This window comes from Sinocyclocheilus grahami, unplaced genomic scaffold (assembly GCF_001515645.1).
Source record: "Sinocyclocheilus grahami isolate Dianchi unplaced genomic scaffold, SAMN03320097.WGS_v1.1 scaffold13621.1, whole genome shotgun sequence".
Taxonomy (NCBI): Eukaryota; Metazoa; Chordata; class Actinopteri; order Cypriniformes; family Cyprinidae; genus Sinocyclocheilus; species Sinocyclocheilus grahami.
Window position 1 is genome coordinate 3,407 of NW_015514990.1, and position 2,181 is coordinate 5,587.

The 2,181-nt window shown below is 37.0% G+C and overlaps 1 protein-coding gene across 1 annotated transcript in view; it reads left to right on the plus strand.

Moving 5' to 3' along the window:
• LOC107579031 (von Willebrand factor A domain-containing protein 8-like) overlaps positions 1–2,158 on the plus strand; it is a 5,549-nt gene extending 3,391 nt beyond the window's left edge. Inside the window, exon 2 of the mRNA XM_016264920.1 lies at positions 1,601–2,158. Within this exon, the coding sequence (XP_016120406.1) occupies positions 1,601–1,813 (213 nt within the window). The 3' untranslated portion in view covers positions 1,814–2,158. The remainder of the gene's footprint in view (positions 1–1,600) is intronic.
• The last annotated feature ends 23 nt before the right edge of the window (positions 2,159–2,181 follow it).

Genomic DNA, 2,181 nt, shown 5'->3' on the forward strand with positions numbered 1-2,181 from the left:
CCCCGTTGTCTCCAACAATATTAAGCAACAGGCAACTCCCTAGCCTTTTAGTTTTGTTTTTTGTTTTGAGGTCAATCTTGAGGTCATTCCTAGTTTCTGTAAATTAAAAAAGTAACAAAAATTATTATTATTACAATTAAAATAATATCATTTCACGATTTCAGATGTTTTAGGAGTTTAATGTTCTTCAGGGATCCCACTCTTCTTAACCAGTGAATTTACATGACTTTTCAAGTCACTGTGATTTACTGAATAAGGATTTAGTTAATAAAATATATATATTTTTAAATGACTCACACTTAAATTTTATTCTTCCCAATACTTATTTTAGAGCTTGGCATAACTAGAAAATGTATATTCATTCTAAGAATGCCTGTGGCTTTTTAAGATTGTATTATTTTTTACATGACTTTTCTAGGAGTGGAAAACACTTTTAAAATCAGGCTACCTTATATATCCAGGACCATGGAAACCCTGGTTGAAAACCACTGGTTTAGGCAGAGATGTTTTAATACGAAAACATGTCTCTCATTTAAACTTTATCAACTACAACAGCATTAGAGATTATTTATCACAGTTTGATTCACTGTATTTATTTTTGTGAATCAGAATCAATGCTGAATCTATTCATTTGTGCCTAGTAAAAAATTAGCTTCTAGCAAAATTGTTAAACTGGTGCAAATAAAAGAAAACTGAAGTGAAAGTGAACTACATTTATTTCTTACATTTAAATTTGCATTAACGTTGTGAATCAACTAGGGTTTTCCTCGAAGTGATGGTTCCTGATTAAGAAATATAACCGTTTCAAACCAGATCAAATGCATGAATTGAGATGTATTGAATATCGTCAAAATGCTGAAAAATATCTAGATATTTTTAGCTGTATCTCCCAGCTCTACTCCTGTCCTGTCATAAACATGCACAAGATGTGGAAAAGATTTCTTTGAAGTCTGTCGCCAGGCTGAAAGCATTTTAATGAACACACGTAACTGCCCCTCGCTCACTGGAGATCACAGTCAATGAGCTGCATTGCACAGGTCAGCCTGGGCAAATGAAACCCTATGGATTTTCTGCTCACAGGTGGCTGCACGGTCACTTTTTGTTGAATTTGATTTTGTTGAGTCCGTAACAGGCAGACTATTTAATCTGATCGAACGTGATTTCGACCAGTGTTTCAGGAAAGCTGCCAATTTCACAACTAGCTTGTTTTACCACCTGTTAAATGTGATTTTGGCTTAATGATGAGTCTTTCTGGGAGGATTATTTTCTTTGTTAAAGCTTCTGTTTGTGGGTAGCAGGTCATTTTCTGGGCCGTATATCATCTGTAGTTTTGTAAGACTTAAAAGCCAACAGAGGTAGTGTTGACAGTGATATAATTTTGAATTTGAATTTATTTTAAACTGCAGTTCATTAAATTCCTCATTCCAATGTAACATCCTGTGTGTTGTGGCCAATTAAAAGTCTTGCATGTTTTATCTATTTCTCCTGTAGGATGTTTAGCTGGTAGTGATTGATAACATAAGATCAGAGTGCTCTTAAAATGCCTCATTACGACTAAAGACTTTTTTCTTGTGGCTCACCTCTTTCCTTTTGTTTACAGAAATTTCCGGATGAGGGCCTGGCCAACGTTGTGAGGAATGTGTTTGACTTTGACTCCTATAACAAGGACACGCAGCGCTGCACAAGCATGGCATTCCCATCGGAGCCAGACCCACCAGCATGCACCTGGCCAAGGAGTAAGAGCTCAGCTCCTATTGCCCCTTTACTGTCCGCGAATGCTGCATCATTAACAAATATCCTGCAGTTTCTCTAATAAACACACCGTGCTGGACTAATATAACTACCTGTAGAAAGGATCTGCTCTGCATGGTTCTCAAACCGTACACTTGAACAAATGTATTTGTTTAAAGGTGGAGTGTGTCATTTTTGCAGCAATAGTGACACAAAATACAAAGTTCTGTCACGGAACTCTAGATGGTGCAGGCCGATTTCTAACATATAATAATATCATCATTCACATGGCGCAGCTTATTGGTTTCTTTTTGCATCAGCAACCAATGAGCTTGCTGCTCAAATGCTCAGCTAGTGCTAACATTAGCAGTTGCAACGCGTTTCAGAAACCCTCCCCCTTCCCTTGCTCCACCTGTATAGATCTGCTACGGGGTAATTTCATGTATGTTA